Consider the following 18,507-nt stretch of genomic DNA (forward strand, 5'->3'; position numbering starts at 1 on the left):
CTCGGTAGGCAAAGGGGCTTGCAAAACAGCGGCGGCAAGATGAGCACTCGTCTTGTTACAAAGCTTTGTCAGAACTTTGTCTCTGTGTTTCTCCACCTTTGAGGGAGTTCCGCCATGCTTGTGTGATTTGTGGTGGCAGCGAGAATGCTGAGAAACAGGAGCTGGCTCTATGGTGTGCTGGCTGGAAGATTGATGGGTAACAGACAAATTGTCTGATTGGCCAAGGTCAGTAGCATCGGCCCTCCGACCGTGCTTAGATTTCGATGAAGCCTTAGGCATAATGGCAGAAAAGAGGCAATAGGGCTAGTCAAAAGACCAAATTTCTTTGCAGTTGGCAAAAAACAGGGGGAGCGCAGAAACTCCGCAAATGAGGCTAGTGGCATACTGTCACAGGCAAGTTGAATGTAATGGGAGCGCGAAAGCTCCACAAAATGGCCACCGCGCCTCTGAAACAGTCCAAGAAAATGGCGGCCGTCAATATAGTCGCTGAAGGAAGTGCCACTAAGATCACACTGCCAGTAATGGGGGGGGCGCAAAGCTCCACCAGAGGAAAACAGCAGCCCAATGCCGAAAAGCCAAATCAGATCGCTCCCACTAAACAGCATAGGGAGCGCGAAGCTCCACCAATTCCGAGCCCAGCTAATTGGCGGCTGTCGTCGAGAGCGATGGTGTGGCTCTGCACACAAGTAGCCTATGGAATAATCGCTCAGCAGAGGCGTACATAAATCGGAGGTTTACAGTTCCAATTAGCCCTCTCGTAGTATGCAAGACAGCCAGAGAGACAAGAGATAAAGAATTCGGCCAAAAATCACTTTAAAACGGCACGAAGAGTTCAAAATGGCCACTGCCGCTCCTGCGGCGTGAAAAAACAGCCGTAGGGGAACAACTCAATCAAGGCAGCCCACAGATGGAATTGCGTTCCGCTCCTGCGGCGTGGAAGGGAGTCAGAGGAATCATGACCTTCACAAAGTCCTTTCGCGACCCCTCTCAATCTGCTGCACCCCCCAGGAGGCTCCCAGCAAAGGGGAAAAACACCCCCCCCCCAGAAAGAGCGAAGGCTAGTCCAAAGTAAAACTCATGATAAGATTCAAGAGTCCAATACAACCAGAAGCCAAAGGGTGAAGAAGAAATCGTAGTCAGACAGTCCAAATTGAAAAATACCAAAAAGAGCAAGACACAGAGTCAATTGGAGAAAACGTTTAAGAGCTAGAGACCCAGATGCCCGTCCAAACTGAAGGACTGAGTCAAAAGCTGGTCTGCCCGGCAACAAAGGTGGGATTTAATATTATTGACAGACTCAGTCCTTCAGGCTGATTGGGCGAGTACTACCCATACTGGCTGCTGTCTCCACCCTCAATGAAGAACAGCATGAAGATTCTGTCCTCTCCCATGAAAATATAGATTATTGTAAAAATATCTGAAGATCATTCATTTGTAAATACCCATGTTAATTACTAATATAGCAATGAAGCTCTAACATTACTTTTTGTCTTAATCTTAAAGAGTTATCGTAAATAGCATTTATTTAAGCAAATAGGTCTTGGAAGCTTAAAATAGTTTTAATGACTGCTTACATTTATAAAATTTATAAGTAGAACATTAAAAATGCATGAAAACTGGCTGAGTGACTTTGGGCCAGTCATTCTATCAGTCCAACCCACCTCACAGGGTTGCTTTGGTGGGAAATATGGGAGGAGGAGGAAGTATCAGAGTTATTTATAAAAATAATAAAGGCGGGATAAAAGAATCTAAAAGAAGAAATGTGAATGAAAATAAATTATCTAAAAGATATTAATCACATATGTTGAATCCACCAATATGCTAATTTATTAAAGATATAGATTAGTGTCTTGAAAAGAACTGTCCCACAGAAAAAGCAAAAGTATGCTTATCCTTTTCTCCCCTGGAATTAATAGTGAGATGAAGTTAAATTTCAAAAGAAGAGGGAAAACACTTAGTTCTGAAGTTATAAAAGTAAAATTACACCAGAAAATCACACATACTACTTACCTAAGTGGCAACTGAAATATTAACATTAAATTAGCCACAATTAAAAATGTGTAATATATACAAGAAGTCTGGATTAGACAGATTATTTTATGACAGAAGTATGATTAGAAAAATTTAATTTTATTTCTTAATTACCCCTAGGGACCAACAACAAAGTTAAAATAACATTACCAATTCTAATTAAAGTACTAAAATTTTTAAGAGTTGCCAAAAATATTAAGGACAGTTCAAAATCATTACATATCTAATATATTAATGCATAAAAATCAAGGAAAGCCCTTGGCAACAATGATGTCCTTGCCTAATCCTTTCAACCCAGAAGTGCCTTAAACATTGCCTCCAACATGAACAGGATGGGACACATTTATATTTCTCTCCTTGGAATGCTTATGTGATGGTAGACACTATATACCCTTCTGGTACCCCATGTGGTATTTTTATAGGAATAATCAGCAGGAAAATCATAATTAAAAATCATTTAGATTAATATATGTAACCAAACATTTGAGATCTAAGAAGACTGTCACAAAACTAAAGTAAGTACTTTAGTACTTTAGTAAGTACTGCTTCGGTAGATGCAAAATTTGATCAAATGTCTGAAACAGTAAAAGTCATTTTAAGAATTAACCTTTCTGTCTAGTTTAAGGATTTACAAATGACCACAGAACTTTATTTTTTCTATAGCCAAAAGGCATAACTAATTTTAGGCAGAGTATTAGGATGTAATTTTTTATCTGGAGAAGTTTAAATATGTATTATTTTTATAAGGTCATTTTGGTGAATAAAAAAGGAAATAAATAAGCTTATATGGTTTTATACCTCACTTGTAACACTCACAATAAAAAATGAAGTATTTATGTACATACCAAGATTTTTGTATTATAAATATATCCTTGTATATGTTTTAAAAAGCTTACTTTTCTTTTGAAGTAGTTTGGGCTTCTTGTAGTGTCACCTTTGGTTTAGTATTTCCATCTTTTGAAGTCCGTTGTCTTCTTTTTCTACTTGGAACTATATCAGTAATATCTGGACTACCAAGTAATGAATCTCTTCTGGGTTTGACTGTCAGAACAGAAAAGATAACATAGTAAGACAGGGAATTAAATTATCAATTCTGGGAACATTATGAGAAGGCTGCTTATCCGGGGTAGTCTGAATGGTAATTAGAGTAGAAATAATTCAAGATAATTATTTTAGGCAATATGAATAGCAAATGTTACAATTGTTGATGCCTTAATAAATGCACATTTATATCTCTAGGCAAAATTTAGGCCATATTCCTCTGCTCCTCTTACATTTGCTTCTGCTCACCATGTTAAGTTTGCTCTTTCTCCACTTTACAGAAAAATACCAAGTGTGGTCTACTCCCAACAACTCTGGGCAACTCACAATAATCAAACAAAGGAAATTACAGTAAAATCAGGAAAAGGTAAAAGATGGCAAGTGCCACAGCGCAGATGGAATGGAGTAAGGGGTCCCACTTTTTGTTGTCACAGGTCTTCACTGGAGTTCTAAACAACAGCAGAATGAGGATCATCCAGATTCAGGGGGAAACTTATTCCAGAGGGCAGGTGCTTCTACAAAGAATGTGTGCTTCCAGAATCCCGATAAATAACATTGTTTATTCCAAGAAACCCAAGGCGTGCTGACTCTGCAGTGGTTGGGGAGATACTATACAAGACAGGCAGTCCCTCAAGTAATCAGGTCCTATGCCACAAAGGACTTTATAGGTAACAACCACCCCCTTGAATTAGACTCAGAAGCAAGATGGCAATTGGTGCACCTTGCAAAGCAAATGTATTACATGGGCATACCGAAGCACCCACATCACTGCTCATACTGTTGCATTCTGGATCAGTGGAAACTTCTGTATAGTCTTCTAGGGCAGCCCTACATAGTGTGTGTTGCAGTGAAATGCACATTGATCTAGTTACATACTACTTCCAAGAATAAACTTTCATTTTATTAACTTAAGATTTCTAAACTTAAAAAAATGTTTACATTCTCTCTAAAGGTAGCTCTACCATTTTTAAAACATCTTCAAACCTTTTATTGTCTTAAAAATGTTTCCAAATATCCAAGTGAAGAGATCAAAGTTTGCAAAAGAAAAAGATGGGAAATTCATTTTCCAGATTCCCCTTTTCTGATTTGCAAGGAACCAGCTTGATGGCATACAATCTCATTTTTATGTTTCCCACGATGCAAATGTTAGAGGAAATAAACTTTTTTTTCCCATTTATGAATTGATCCCCAGGATTTAGGTTAATAGATAGAACACACATTAATTCAAGCTTTTAAACAGAGGATAATTCCATTACTAGAAGAAGTATGCTGGTCTCAATAGGTCTCATTCCTAAACAAATAAAATATATTAATGATAATAGTTTCACTTATTAAATTTAAGTTCTCACAGATGCTGTTTGATTTTTCTCCATAATATAAAGAAATGTTTTTTTAGTCATATCAAGATTTAAAATTTCAGTTCACATGTAATATAAGTACTATAAATTATATATAGAAATTGTATCTTTACACATTTAAAAACAAGATACTTTACACAATACAGCCTCAGATTAACAATGACAAATCCTTGCTGTAATAATTTAAAGCAAATTTGTTTCCTGATGCATTCTATTCTGCTATACTAAAATGCCCAGAGGGAAACCCTTGTGTGATTCCATTCAAGGAGTCGAGGCTATACATAATATTTGGTTCAGGCATCCCCAAAGGATAATAAAGAATAATCAAATATCTGCTTCTGCTCAGAGCATTACAAATATTCAATTGATTGAATAGAGAATGTAAATGTTATATTTCTTTCAGTTTGGTGTAGTGGTTAAGGCATCAGAATGGAAACCAGGAGATGGTCTGACCTTAGGCAAACTGGGTGTCTTTGGTCCAATCACTCTGCAGAGAAAATTGCAGAGGAGTCAAAATAGACTTGAAGACTCCTCCCCCACAAACACACTTGTTTCAAATGTGGCAATGACCCAAAGAGTCTATTCTCTTTTGTATTTAATTTAATTTAATTTCCAATTTATATATATAAATTAAGGATGAGATTCCATAATTTCTATCAAATTCTTTTTTTCCGTTTCATGGACAAGCAGGCATGGTCATGTAATGACTATATGGTAAGGTGACCAATCGTTCTCCTTTAGGGAGGACAGTCCTTCTTTTGTAAGTTCTGTCCTCGCTCGAAAAGTGTCCTCCTACATGTCCTCCTTTTCGATATTTGAAGACTAATCTGTAAATCTCTGTATTCGATTGATGCAGATCCGATCCGTTGCGTGTGATGTGACGTATTTGTATTTGACATGACGATTCGTCAAGGCTCAGTACAGTGCAGTGAGACACGATTATGAAATGCATGCACTCCGCACAGGAGACTTGTTTTGAGAGAGTGCGCCGCGCGCAAGTGGCTTTATTTATTTCTTACTGAAACATGACACGGCACACAAGCATGCATTAGACTCCAAAATGTATTTGTGTCCTCCTTCTCATTGCAAAAAAGTTGGTCACCTTATATATGGGAAGAGAAGAGGCAATTGATGTTTTGTCATGGTGCAGAATACTGCCTTCAATTCTTTGGATCAGAGTCTATTGATCCTTTAAAAAAAAGAAAAGCTTAAAAAGCCTTTTCTTTGCTTACATAATTTTCATAGAACTATAACGTTCCATATAATTTGTCAAAGAGGCAAACTATATTTGTCTAACTGTACTTGCACTCCTTAAGATTTTCAGGAATAACTGTTATTAATTTGGCACTTGAAAAATGCATTACATGTTATGTAATATCTCTTGAAATGAACAACACAACGTCAAGCAACTAAATGAAATTAAGATTACTGGTTTTGGTTAAAACTAGCACAAATATTTGAGGTATTAAAATACATTCCTTTCAAAGTAAAGATATAGTTTTTCTAAATATTTCTGTTTTGATAATTGCCATTACAAGCCAAAAAATGTTTTAAATTATATACATATTGTTCTATTTATAAGGAAGAATAAGGGAAAGAGATAAAATACCCACATTTATTTGCATTACACCCAAATTGAAAAAAAGAAAAAACAGATCAATTATAGCAACACATCCTAGCCCTGTACTCTAAGGCACTTATCGCAATAGCACTTATATCACTTCATAGTGCTTTACAGCCCTCTCTAAGCAGTTTAAAAATTCAGCATACTGCTTCCAAGAATCTGGGTCCTCATTTTACTGAACTCAGAAGGAAGGAAGGCTGAGTCAATCTTGAGCTGGTGAGAATCGAACTGCTGGCTCTTGGCATAATTAGCCTGCAGTACTCTCCCACCTTTAGGAGATATATCAATCAAACAGGGTTTAAATAAAATGAATATTTAGCTCAAAATGAGAAAGAGAAAATTCTAAGCTGTTTCCTGTGAAATTTTCAGTGGTGGAAGAGACAAAAAACATAAGAGCTTTTATAATAACAGGCAGCATCCTAAGAAAATGTGGGATAATTGTGTTGGATAATGCTCCAACACTGGAATTTTTTTAAGATGTTGGATAACCATTTGTCTGAAGTGGTGTAGGGTAGACTAGAAGACCTCCAAGGTCCCTTCCAACTCTGTTATTCTATTCTAAAATCTCCCCCCACAAACATGTTTGTGTGTGTGTATGTCTATATATATTTCAGGAAAAGTTCTAAACAACCATAATAAGATGCTAGTCTCTTTCTAATTTAGCAGCAATTCTAGTGGGAAATGGTTCTACTTTGCACAAAAAACACAAAATGGCTGAACCGGAGATAAAGAAACATAAAGAAACCCAGACCCAGAAATTTATTTATTTGTTCATTTGTATTTGGCCATCCATCTCACAAGAAAAGACTCTGAGTAATATAGGTAAAGGTAAAGATTCCCATCGCACATATGTGCTAGTTGTTCCCGACTCTAGGGGGTGGTGCTTATCTCCATTTCAAAGCCGAAGAGCCAGCGCTGTCCGAAGACGTCTCTATGGTCATATGGCTGGCATGACTAAACACTATAAGCACACGGAACGCTGTTATCTTTCCACCAAAGGTGTCCCTATTTTTCTACTTGCAATTTTTACGTGCTTTCAAACTACTAGGTTGGCAGAAGCTGGGACAAGTAATGGGAGCTCACTCCATTACGCGGCACTAGGGATTCGAACCACTGAACTCCGACCTTTCGATCGACAAACTCAGGTCTTAGCCACTGAGCAACCACATCCCTTGGACTGAGTAATATACACTACAGCAAAAAAAAAGTATAAAAACAATAAACATGCCAAACAGTAATATTTTTTTTTGAAAAGCACACTACACAAGAGATTTGATTAACCATAAAAGTCATTTCAAGATCTCATTGATTCCCTGAGACATCCCCCCTCCCCTCCAGGACTGACACTTTTGGAAAATAAAGGATGGAGCTGATCTTGTTTCAAGGGGAATGTTAATTAAATATACATTTAATGTTAATGTGGCAGTTGTTAACTAACTTTCTATACAACAGATTAATATTGAATAAAATTCACTCTTAGATTCAACTGTGACCTAGAAATTAAAAGGAAGTAGGAAGTACTTGTGGCTAGGATGATTTTTGCCGAATTTGATTTAGTGCAATTGCAACCATTCTTGGATGAAAACATTCTTATCACAGTACCTTATGCTCTCCTCATCTCTTGGTTACTAATGCAATGTTGAGCTGCTCTTGAAGACTGCCCAAAAGCTACAGCTGGTTCAGAATACAGCAGCTTCTCAGGTTATAGGTGCACATCATTAAATCCAAGTGACATCACTACTGCAAGAACTACATCTGTGTCAATCCTTCAAGATAGACATGTCAGGAAACAAAGAGCGTAAGAAATATTGCAACTCTATTTCATTGCTATGGAATATAATAACAAAAGCTTGAAAGCCTGACAGACATTTGGTTATACACTAAAGAGGATCAAGGCAAAGCTATCTTCATTACCCTCTTCTGTCTAATTAGGCTAAACTGATGCTCACAAAATTTGCTTAATTTCTTTTTCAAAGTCATCATCACACTTCCCTACAAGCTGCATTATTGATTGAATTATGGGTACTATTTAAGGTGCTGGTTATTCCCTTTAAAGCCTTGCATGACTTAGGACCTTAGCATCTTAGCACTGCACCATGGTGACGCAGTGGTTAAAGTGCAGTACTGCAGGATACTTCTGCTGATCACCGGCTGCCAGCAGTTTGACAGATCGAATCTCACCAGCTCAAGGTTGACTCAGCCCTTCATCCTTCTGAGGTCAGTAAAATGAGGACCCAGATTGTTGGGGGCAATGTGCTGACTCTGTAAACTGCTTAGAGAGGGCTGTGAAGCACCGTGAAGTGGTATATAAGTCTAAGTGCTATTGCTATCTTCAAGTTTCCCTCTAATCAAACCCAATCAAATCTAGGAGAAGTCTCTCTGGATACCTATGTTAAGAGTCCCTCTGGGACTAGAGGGGCAGGCTTTCTCCATTGTGGCCTCTCTTCTTTGAAACAATATACTTTTGAGATTAAATTTGGATGAATCCTATTAGGGTTGAGAAAAAACTGTTTTTGTTGTTAGTTGAAAAGTCATGTCTGACTCATCATGACCCCCTGGACAACGTTCCTCTAGGCCTTCCTGTCCTCTACCATCTTCTTGCATCCATTTAAGATAAAAAAAACCTGCTAGGACCTAGCTATCTAAGAGGCCTTGATACAGTAATGTGACTTGACCCCTTCTTCTTGGAGTCGATTAGAATTTCTGTTTGTTGAAACTCATTTGAGATAGCAAAATTGTTATTTTGAATTTGTTTTAAGTTTTAACTGAACTTAAAAATTTAAGCTTATTAATCAGTTCATGGTTGGAGCAGCTTATTAAGACTGACTAAATAAATAAACAAACAACTTCCTTTCTCCTGGAAACTTCTATTTAATCAGAGGGGCATCTTAATTTTCTCTTCCCTCCTACATCATATACATTTTTGTTTGCGTACCCTCAGAATAAATAATTTTATTTAACTTTAATAACTCATAATAATTTCCAAAAGAATAAAAGCTATAGAAAGGGAAGGGAAAATGATAATTTCTATTTGTTATATTCTAAAAGTGCCTCTCTCTCAAAACCACATTGATTTATAGGTCTGAACTGGCAGTTTGCCATCTGGCATGAGGACTGACAGATAGGATAGAACAGTGGGGGTTTATTACCTACTTATACGATACAACAAGTCATCATTATTACTATTCCAATTCCACAGATAAGGAACATGGGAGGGGAATGTCTAAGAGGAAGAGGTTACCAAAGACCGGTTCACAAGCTTGAAAACAGATTATATAAATATAATAAACCATCCGGAAGCTAAAATTCTGGTTTGGATTTATTCCTAAATCCAGGTCTGTGCATGTAACAAAGCACAAGAACTATTTTTCTTGTACATATTTTACAGATCTGCAGGCTTAAAACAGGATTGATATAATGGTATCTGGGAATGACATTGGGAGATAGAAGGAAGAGTCACAGATTAGACAATGGTCAGACAAGCAGCGGCTGAATCAACAGAAGAAATGGGAGCATGGCAAAAATCTCAGAAAGAACTTTCTGTAATTTCTTAGACTGTAAAGTGGAGGAGATGTACCTTCAGATTTGCAGAATTCTGTTAGCATAAATTTATAATTACTTTTGGGTAAACTTCTTGTCTGGACTAACTCGCAAGGTTGACACTTCATCACTAGAAGTTTATATATAAAGATGAGCTAAAATTCACCTTGAAATGGGCAGTGGTACAGAGCAACATAGAGCAAAGGATCTTTCATTTGATTTCTTTCTTGCCCTCTGCATCCTTCTTTGATGTGATCAGTAAAGTTAAAGACTTAGCATGAAGTGAATCACTTAAAAGAACTACTGTACAGAGAAATCAGGAGTGTGGAGAAAGGAAAACACCAACCTCTTTTGAGTAAACCAAAACAATATCTATAAACTCAACACCTGTTGAGCATAAGAACTTTGCTGATAAAGGAGCAGGAAACAGTTTTGGAAAAGAAGAGTTTGGAAAAGAAGGTTGAGAGAGATGGTGGATGCTAGAAAACAACTAACAGAAGCCTGAAGAGAAAAGATCTGCTGGATTACTTTTAACAGGCTTGTATAAACAAACTCCTCTGTCTCTTTATGTTGCCTGGCTGGTAGAACTCCGTTCATTGCCCAGGCAGAAAAGAGAACTAGTTTCTCCAGTAGGAAAATCTTAAAAGAAAATAAAGGGCAAGACATTCAAGTAAGGAGTTCCTTGTATGTCCACAGTAGAACTGGAAGGCTTACTGAAACTGCTGGAGTAAATGCAAGAGAACAAGCCTCAAACTGTCCCAAAGGTGCCTTTTCAAGAGGCAACTGGACTTTATGGTTTTTCTTTGAAGACATTTTGCTTCTCGTCCAAGAAGCTTCTATTTTTAACGTTACCTTGAGTTCTTGGTTTGGACTGCTGCAGTTCCAAAGAATCTATTTTTGTTTTCAACCCTTGCCCCTGAACTGGATTTGAGGAAATAAAATAATCTTTGACATCTACATCTTTGGAGAGTCCAGTGTTTGCTTTCCATAACTCATAACTCACTAGTCAGGCCCCCAACTGTCGGTCTACAAGGATCTCTGCCACAAGGATACCCTATCAGAAGGCAGCATCTTTGGCTTCAAACTTTCCCCCCCTAAACTAAAATACAAAATGTGAAATACTTTTAAACTTGGAGCATATACAGTCATTAGTGCCAAATTCTTTATATTTACATGTTAAATATTCATTTCATGCTCTTTAACCATAATATTAATAGCAGTGACATAAACTGTCAGCTTGTTAAAATGAAGCATTTAAGATATAAAATGAACCTCCAGCCCCAATTATAGGTTCACCAAGAAGGGAAAAAATGTAATGATGATAGTTTATAAAAAATGTTTTGACTGTGAAAGGAATTAAGGTTTCCTTCAAAGCATAACAATGAAAGCTCTATACTATGCTTTGAAATTGTAGGGACATGGATCATAGGTAAAAGCTCCATTATTAAACTGGTGAAAGCTGAGGAATTATAATTTTATTATTTGAAGCTTGTACTCTTTAGTTTTTTCTGCCCCAAATGATTCACTTTTAAATGCCTATCAGGAACCAACTATATCAACAGGATAAATATTTTTTTACTTTGTGTACCTACAAGTGGGAAAGCATTGACAAACCAAAACTTATTGAAATATGTTCATATGTTCATGTTCATTACATAACAATTATTTTTGCCATATTTTCCTGGAACTTTGGATTTATTATCCAGAGTTTTATTTATCCTGCAACATCTCTGCTTACTTAATTTATGTTTCAAATAAAGATTAATATTTTTTTTCCAATTTTATTTTGCAGGCTTGCTTATAGACTGAAACATTTGGCATTTTGCTAATAGATTGTAATAGCCATAATGCCTTATTATTTGATTTTCAGCTCTTTAAGTTGATAATTAGAAATTTGAAAATATATTCTCATATTAAAAAGAAAGTGGCTAGTGAACAGTAACATTGTTTTAAATAATTTGGGGAATAAATACAATGCATTTTATTTATTTACACCGTTTGAATGTCATCCTAAACTAGAAGATTTCTTACATATTCTAAACTATTCTTAAAATTATTTATCTTGACTTTTAACTGGCCCAAACTATAGTGAACAAAGTTGAGTAACAGTAGAATAACAAAAATATACATTATTTTAAATCTATATTATTAGATCTGCTGCCCCTTGTTTTTATTTAATAAATGTATATCCCACTTTTCCTGTTTTACAATGGTTCTCAAATATTTTGGCCTTTGACCCCTTTTCATTCTTAAAAATTATTGAGGACCCCGAAGAGCTTTGTTTCTGTCTGTTGCATCTATAAATAGATACTGCATTACAAATTAAAACTAAGAAATTTTAACGTATTTATTTATTTGAATTTGCAGACTCCCTGAAAATGTCTTGGGGCCCGAGACTACATTAAGAAACACAGCTCTAAAATATTATTAAAATGAAAAAAAAAATGAATATATAACTGAAACCCTCAAGTAGTTTTAAAAATACACTTGTAAGGAATAACAAAACCCAAAACTTACATCAAAAGAAAATCAATTTAGCTAAGACTGTGGCATGTAACAGTATATGGTGTTCTTGCCATTAAGAATATAAAGCCACTTAGATTATATCTAGTGTGTGAATTATCAACCGAAGAGTTGTAGTGTTCAATTATGTCTCAATCTAGCTGTAATTTTGAATGTTTAGCATTCAATTTTACCTATTCCATATTGATCAAAGATCATATTTCACTAAATAGCTCTATCTAGCTATATTTGTTTTTGGCAATGAATTAGCTGCATTACATTTGGGTGACTGAGATAAGCTACATAGAAAGGGCTATCTTTGGAAAGCATCAGCAAGCAATCCTGCAAAATACCACACTGTCAAAATTCACTGAAATCTATGATCTATTATTTCGGTAATTCAAATCTGGACTAAGTCTTTTTTTTCCAGACCCACTTCAAGAGATCTAAATTCTTAGGACTTGGCTATTAGGGTTACTGACCATCATTTACATTCAGGAGAAGCTGTTCTGAAGGTACCTTAACTCATAAGACACTTGCCTGTTAATTATACAGATTAATTTCTGTCTTTATAGATTTGTTCTATAGATTTCTTCTGCCTTTATTCATGCCTTCCCTTTATTTATTTATTTATTTATTTATTTATTTATTCATTCATTCATTCATTCATTCATTCATTCATTCATTCATTCATTTATTTGTATGCCGCCTTTCTCCAAAGACTCAAGGCGGCTCACAATGCATTTAAAATATTCTTGAAAATATCCTTTAAAAACTTGCTGTATGATTCACAGTCATTTTTTTATGTTCTAAGTATATATAGTTCATCAGCAGTGGTAAGACATATACAATATAATGTTAATAAATAATGTTTTAGGTCCTTGAGAGGATATCTTTGATTGGAAGATCCAGTAGATTTTTAAAACGAATTAGGTAACATGATATACCTACTCTCCAGTTATCTTATTTCTGAGTCTATGTATACCTATTTCTGAAGTTTATTTCAGTAGCATTATATATTGAGATTATATAAAATTATTTCATTTAGGGCTTGAATAGGTTTTAATTTAAAGTTTTCTATGCCAATTATAAATACAATTCTAATATGATTTAGATCCTCAAGAGGAAATGTAAAGAAAATAAGGAAACATAATAATCTGAGAAATGTTCAGTAGTCCTGTAGTCCAGTGATGTTTCCAGATGCAGCTACATTTTGCAGTTAATTAACCAAATTATTTTTCCCTGAAAGATCAGATTACTTGGCATGTACAGGCAGAGAGGAATCTATGATAAGTTTGAAACAATTAGAATGACAGAAGAAAGAAGATAGTATATTCTAAATATGGAGCTACATTTCTCCCTTTGACAAAAAGCATAAATACTTATTTTAAATAAAGGTAGGAGAAATTAACCAATTTGCTTAATTATAGAAAATGAAATAGCACTACAAGAACTATACATCTCTGTACTGTTTCCAATAAAATATTTAACTGAGTTTACATACATACTCAAGTTTTGAAGAAAGAAATGTTTTACCACTGTAACAACTCTTTGCTCTTTTCAGTTGTATCACAAAAAAGGTATCTGATTTTCTTTATACCGGTAGTCATAAATATGATCTCATTCATAGCCCCAAATACTGTTGCCCCAAATTCTATTGTGTTTACACAGCAACTTCAGACCAGTTTTTCTAGTTTCCGACATGATAAACAGCTTGTACAAATTCAACTCCTAGAATGTTTTGTTGAACAGCCTCCCGCTCAGCCAAGTGAGAAATGTTCTATGTACAGTCACACTAAATTTGTTCACCCAAGAGTTTCCATGCACTCTTTTATCTTTTGCCTATGCACTCAAAAGAAAGTAACTTGTTTATATAGTGCAGGTAATTCTATGCTTTGCCAGGCATCTTAAGTTAAATGGTCAATCTTTTTCAGGCCCGAGGGAAAGCTCAGCAGAACAGATTGAGTTGACAAGTCAAAGGTCAATTTTTTGGGGCCCATGTTCTGATTCAAGTATGGATTCTCATTTAAGAGAAAGTCTTTTGCTTTGCTGTTAGCCTCCATAGTTGCCTATTTAGGCTCAGATTATGTTTTTTAATCCACTTCTGCTGACAAAGAAAATGTAACCTATTTTAACTATTCCTTTGTTTCCTTGCTACAAAAGAATACCTGTTATTTTCTGCAACCTATTTTTATTCAAAACAGAAGTATATTGATTTTGCTAGCCAAGGATTCTAAAAGACAGTTACAAAGCCCCAAACTAATAGGAAGCATGTTTCGATTCTTTTAAGCCAATTTGCATTTATTGTTTCACTCTGAATTGATTTTGAAAAATGTTTCAAGTTCACATGAAAGCTAAAGAGGAAGAATGACAAATCCAAAAGAATCAACATCTCTATCCAGTATATGCTACATATGTGTATTTAAGGTAGCCTCATTGTTGCAGTAATTCAGAATAAATGCAATGGGGACACTATGACAATATGATAATACTAAAAAGTATAGGAGTTTCTGGAAAGTTTTCCAAATTGAAAAACATGGACGTCCATTGAAAAGATTAGACCTCTGATGGAATAATTAAATAATGTATAATTAATAATATGGCTTCAAGTTTACTTCCAAAACCTGAATTGGAACATGCAGCCACATGACTGGGAAGAGATGGCAGCATTAAGGACAGCCACATGATCCAAGGAAAAGACATGGCTTTTTTCAAAAGTTGCAGATGCTTTAGCGTGCTTCATTCACACTTCCACATACTTCATATAACTTTTCCAAATTAATTCTGAGGTCCTGTGTAGCTCTAAGGATGTTTTTTTTTTAGTTCAGTTCTTGCTGATTTGCTTTCCTTCAAGATATTTTGGAACTGCAGTTTATTTACTGTATTGCTGTTGATATGTCAGCTTGAAACTATCATCCCCAAACGCTTCAAGGGGCCTAGATCAACATAACCTGTGTAGTAATATTACAGTGCTTTTCTCTGTGCTTAATTGATATAGCTGTCTGTTGCATAATAATGTATATCAAAAGAATCTATTGGAACCTAATTTGCTTTTATGAAGAATGGAAGTCGGTGAATATCTAGTTTAATATTCAGATGAGATCTCAGTAGTTAATCTTTAGAAAGTATCTATCTGACAATTTTGCGTTGATACTTGTAACCTTTAACTGGGCAAAATCTTTTGAACCAAATTATCTCAAATAGGCTAATTTACAGAATGCACTCAAAATCCAGGACCCATGACTCCTATGGAATTGAAAGTTGGTCAATTTTATAAAACATTTTATGAGATAAACATTATCATAAAGCAGTTTATGGCATAATTCAAAATGTCATAAAACGTTTCCTGTGCTAATGTTTGACTCTGCTATACAGTTTAACATGGCTTATTTTCAAATCAGATACCTCTCTGAATGTATTCCAAAATGTTATTTATCTAGTATTAGAATAAATCTACTGTCACATTGAAAAACCTTATATGTCCCTTTTGCATTTATTCAGTTCCATCATATTTACCCTCTTTTTCTTTTATGTACACCGAGAGCGTATGCACCAAGACAAATTTCACACTTGGCCAATAAAGAATTCTATTTTTATAACCATTCCACACCACATTCTGCCTGCCACAACCTGAACTTAACTTTTCTTTTTTTAAATCCCTAAAGACTGGAAATGATAAAAAGCAGTATTTTTATTTTGGATTTCTTTTGCTTCATTTCCTTTCTTTACATACATAAATATACCAATTTCAAGAGCCTTGTATTCTGTTCAAGATGTAAAGGTACAGTGGATGGTCCCATCATTCATTTCTCCTATTCTTTCAACCTTGTAGTAAAGCCATAAGGTCATAAGGTTAAAACACTTGCAGTACTACCACCTGAGCAGCCTAGTTACTAGTGTGAGATTATCATTTATATTAATGGCTGCTGATTGTTTCCACCATTCCACACAGGTTTTTTAATGGTGGCGTCCACCTGCTAAATTGTGCTCTCTGAGTACACAAGGGTTGAACCATTTGAATGCAGCTATAACAGGGTTGCTAAAGGACAGAAAGGGAACCCTTGCACTAAAGAATAGAGCTCTACTGTCCTTATACAAATCTGACAGACTACTGCAATAGCACCGCTGTGTCAGTTCTGGCACAGCACAAACCATCAGGGATGGGGCACACCCATACCAGGCTGAAATGCCCAATTAGCACCTCTCTGATCCTATCCAGTACTGATGTAATGAGTGATGAAGTGTCAGGGATTTTATGAACCTTGAAATTGTCACTGATTTAAGGAGGGAAAGACTATTTTATTACTGGGACAGTCAACGATGGCTTAGTCTGACTCATGAACTCTGAAGGCAATGTCATGGAAACATAGCAGAAAAATAATGTTTTGAATACATGTTGTGCTGCATTAGGTGCAAATGGGGAAATGATCTTGCGTTCTGAAATAAATGAAACCACTTTTTGAGATAAAATAATCAATTTTTAATTGCAATGCCTCCCTAACTAACTTTACCATGATACTTTTATTTTTTGACTATCAAAAAATAGATAAATTTAACCAACAAATAATACAGTATTTCATTGGAGTGGGAGATTTGCATTGTTAAGAACTACTTCTACATAACAAATTTAGATTGCAAAATGGAGAAAGAAAGAAACAAACCAAGCCTTTTAATTGCTGAAAATACAACCAAATCAATCTGTGAATAAGTACCAGACATGACCTAAAATAATGAATAGAGTGCTTTTATTACTAATGTATACCAAACAGAAAGACTTAAATGTTATGGGAAAGAATGACAAAAAAGTAGGATAAAGTACTCTTTGCAAATCAAAGATCTGAGGATAATTTTGCCAAAGACATCTGTAACAGCCCAGTCTGAGCAACAATATATGTAAACAAAATAAACCAGCTTCCCAGAGGTACAATGCTTTGCCAAAGAAAGCAGAGTCAGGTAAAAGTTATAAACAGCTAAGAGACCTATAAACATTACACTCTAATTTGTTTTGAACACATGAGAGAGCACAATGATTTACAAAGAGTCTTGCAATTTAAGTTACCCACACATTGAGAGTCTGTTTCAAATCTACTTAGGACCAAATGTCAGAGCCCTGACATTGCTTCAACATTATTTATAGGCTTAAGAATTAATGTGAGAGCAATTTCCCTTGCAAGCTGCTAAGGAGAATTCATTTATGTTTTTCCCCCTAAAAAATAACTATGTTCTTGATAATTTCATTCATTGAAAGTCTTTGATTGTTATGAGAGACCTTGGGGTATCAATTCATGATTCAGAAAGGTAGTTCTTGACTTATGACCATTTGTTCAGTGACTATTCAAAGTTACAACGTGCTGAATGAAGAGACTTACAACCCATGCAGGAAGTAATGGCTGTTGCTGTAAACAAAACTCAGCACTTGGCAGCCTGCCTGTACTAATAACTGGGGGGGGGGAGGGGGGCAAGTTGCTGTAACTCCCTCCACCTGCCAATTTCTCCATCATCTATGACCTTTTGGCCTCCTACCACCCTATGCTCCACCAGCCCAATTCATCTTTGCTTTCTTCTTGCTTCTGCTGAAAGCCAGCATCAGAGCATCCTGCAGCCAGATCAGGCAAGAAGATTGCAAAGGTGAGCTGGGATGGCAGAGTGCAGGGCAGCAGGGATCTTGGAGTGCAGGGTGGAAAGGGCAACTGGACTGGGCTAGGTGACTGTGGCATCCCAGGATGTGGGAAGCAGCCCCAGAGCCTTGCATGATAAACAAAGGGACAAAGATGGGGGTGGAGGGGTGAGAGAGGTGAGTGAGAGAAGTTGGAAGCAGTCCCTTATCTTACTGAAGTTCAAGGTTTGAAGTTACTGGGTGGGTCCTTGGCTAACGACCAGTAAAATTTGCTTAATGTTGGCAACAGGAATTACCAGGTTGCGATCACTAAATGATGCAGTCCTCTGTTATCTTGCTTTATAACTACTGTACATTGCTTAATAAGTAAAATTCTAGTCCCTTGTGGATGGAGTACTTGTATTTGTATAAAAATAAAGTCAGGTCCCTCTTCCACGTATTTTATTTTTCAAAATTTGCTGATTTTTTTCACTTTATCAAAAACATACAACACTAGAAAAAGGAACAGCTGAGGTTTTTCATCAAATTTCTGAGCAGAGAAATGAGTGGATGATGTCTAAATTCCTCTGGAAGAAGAGAAATTGTCCAACGATTTCCAGTAGTCTACTACAACTTAGTGTGACAAAAGTTCTGTTACTGGAAAAGCCAAACTTAAGTTCTCTGGAGATTAAACTAAAAGGTAGAAGTTAGGGAAAGAGGATTTCACAATAAAAATGTCTTTTAACCATCTGTCTCAAAATCAATGAAAAAACAATTGCTTCCTCCTGATAATTAAGAAAATTAAAAAATTGTTT

The 18,507-nt window shown here is 35.9% G+C and overlaps 1 protein-coding gene across 1 annotated transcript in view; it reads right to left on the reverse strand.

Moving 5' to 3' along the window:
* XRCC4 (X-ray repair cross complementing 4) overlaps positions 1 to 18,507 on the reverse strand; it is a 106,039-nt gene that overhangs the window by 42,322 nt on the left and 45,210 nt on the right. Inside the window, exon 7 of the mRNA XM_070935779.1 lies at positions 2,928 to 3,072. Within this exon, the coding sequence (XP_070791880.1) occupies positions 2,928 to 3,072 (145 nt within the window). The remainder of the gene's footprint in view (positions 1 to 2,927; positions 3,073 to 18,507) is intronic.

This window comes from Pituophis catenifer, unplaced genomic scaffold, assembly GCF_029215685.1.
Source record: "Pituophis catenifer annectens isolate HBS135680 unplaced genomic scaffold, rPitCat1.0.hap2 SCAF_2, whole genome shotgun sequence".
NCBI classification, from domain to species: Eukaryota; Metazoa; Chordata; class Lepidosauria; order Squamata; family Colubridae; genus Pituophis; species Pituophis catenifer.